Genomic DNA, 1,626 nt, shown 5'->3' with positions numbered 1-1,626 from the left:
AATGAATAAGAAAAAAATGTTTATTTAATAATTTTCAATGTACACAGATACATCAACAACCTCCAATACCATCCCAATTACACAGATCTATCTCACTACTACTCATTATCCCACCATGATGATAATCCCCAACAAATATCAATAAGAAAGAACAAAATAAAATGGACATACACGAGAATTGTAACAAGAACAATGATGAGACCAAATGGCGCCGTTTAACCGATCCATAGAAGATAAATAAATTAAGATCCAATGGTTAAGTAGTCTAATTCATAAAGAATGAGTTTAGAATAAGAAAACGGAAGCAACAAAGGTACCAACGAAAGCAGATCCAACAGCAGCAAATCGGTAAGCACTTGATGGTGTATCAGCAGCTGGACCATCAGCACTTGGACCTGAAGCAGGGGCGGTACCAGGGGCACTAGTAGGAGTAGTAGTGTCAGGTGTTGGAGCTTCTGCTGATGGAGTAGGAGTAGTAGTGTCAGGTGATGGAGTTGGTGATGTAACTGGTGCTACAACTGGTGCAACTGATGGAGCTACTACTGGTGCTACGGTTGGGGCAACTGTTGGGGCTACGGTTGGTGCAACAGCTGAAACTGCTGGAACTAGTGCTGCAATTGGTGGTGAGGCAACAGGAACTGGTGCAACTGTTGGTGTTGCTGCTGGAGCTTGAGCTCTTGATGAGGTTGATAATAAACCCATGATCATAAAGATAGCGAATACTGCAGACATCTTCATTTTTCTTAAGGGAGGATTAGAGAAATGCAGAGAAGATTTTTTTGAGAGATAGAAGATGAGAGTTTTTTTGTTGTTTGATGTGCTTTGAAGAAATTGGGAGTGATGAGTTTAAGTAAAGAGAAGTGATGATGATATTTATATATAAAAACTTGGCTTTTGCAGAGGAGAGTGAGAGTAAAGCTTCTTTGTTTCTTTCTTTTTGGAATATACAGCGAAGAATTGAAGAGAAGAAAATTTGGTTAAACTAGCTGTATGTGATTGTGAAGTAGTAGTCGTTGAGGTGTAAAAACAGTGTTGCTTTTCTTTTCAGCCTTATTATATTCATACTTTTATACCACACTGTTTGGTGCAATTATCAACTCATGTGTGTAACTACCTAGAATTAGCAACACTTCTCGCGTGTTGGTTCACCGTTTGAAGCTGATATCACTGGAATACAGTTGCAAAGTTACTGGATGGATCGTACTAATGACCAGAGTCTGAAACTAGTTAGCATCAAATTCCGTTAAATGAAAAACATTCTGGCAAGTACATTTGCTCTTAAACCCGTTTAAGATCCATAGTTTTTTGTACATCGCAAAAAAAAAAATAAAAAAAAATTGTACATTGCAATTTTGAAATAGTGTTTGTTTATGATTGATGATATAAAACTTGCTAATTTAGGGAACAAAGTAACATGGGCACAAGAGTTCGCCAGCAGAATTTGGGTTTAATATTCCATCATATCCATGTCTCCATGTGACCGTTGCTTTTTTTTCTTGTTGGGGGTTCTTTTGTAGGCCTATGCCTTTTCTGTCATTTTGCCATCAGTGTTATTAAATTACTAATTTCCTCAAAAAGAAGTTTTAATTAATAAAATTATGAAACCAAGCTTCTATAATTGAGCAA

The 1,626-nt window shown here is 37.1% G+C and overlaps 1 protein-coding gene across 1 annotated transcript; it reads right to left on the bottom strand.

Annotated features, from left to right (window-relative positions):
* Positions 1-285: 285 nt before the first annotated feature.
* Positions 286-738, bottom strand: LOC113290325 (classical arabinogalactan protein 2-like). The gene has a single exon (XM_026539936.1). The coding sequence runs from the start codon at positions 736-738 to the stop codon at positions 286-288; it is 453 nt and encodes a 150-aa protein (XP_026395721.1).
* Positions 739-1,626: the final 888 nt, after the last annotated feature.

This window comes from Papaver somniferum, chromosome 6, assembly GCF_003573695.1.
Source record: "Papaver somniferum cultivar HN1 chromosome 6, ASM357369v1, whole genome shotgun sequence".
NCBI classification, from domain to species: Eukaryota; Viridiplantae; Streptophyta; class Magnoliopsida; order Ranunculales; family Papaveraceae; genus Papaver; species Papaver somniferum.
This window is presented reverse-complemented; position numbering and strand designations above follow the sequence as displayed.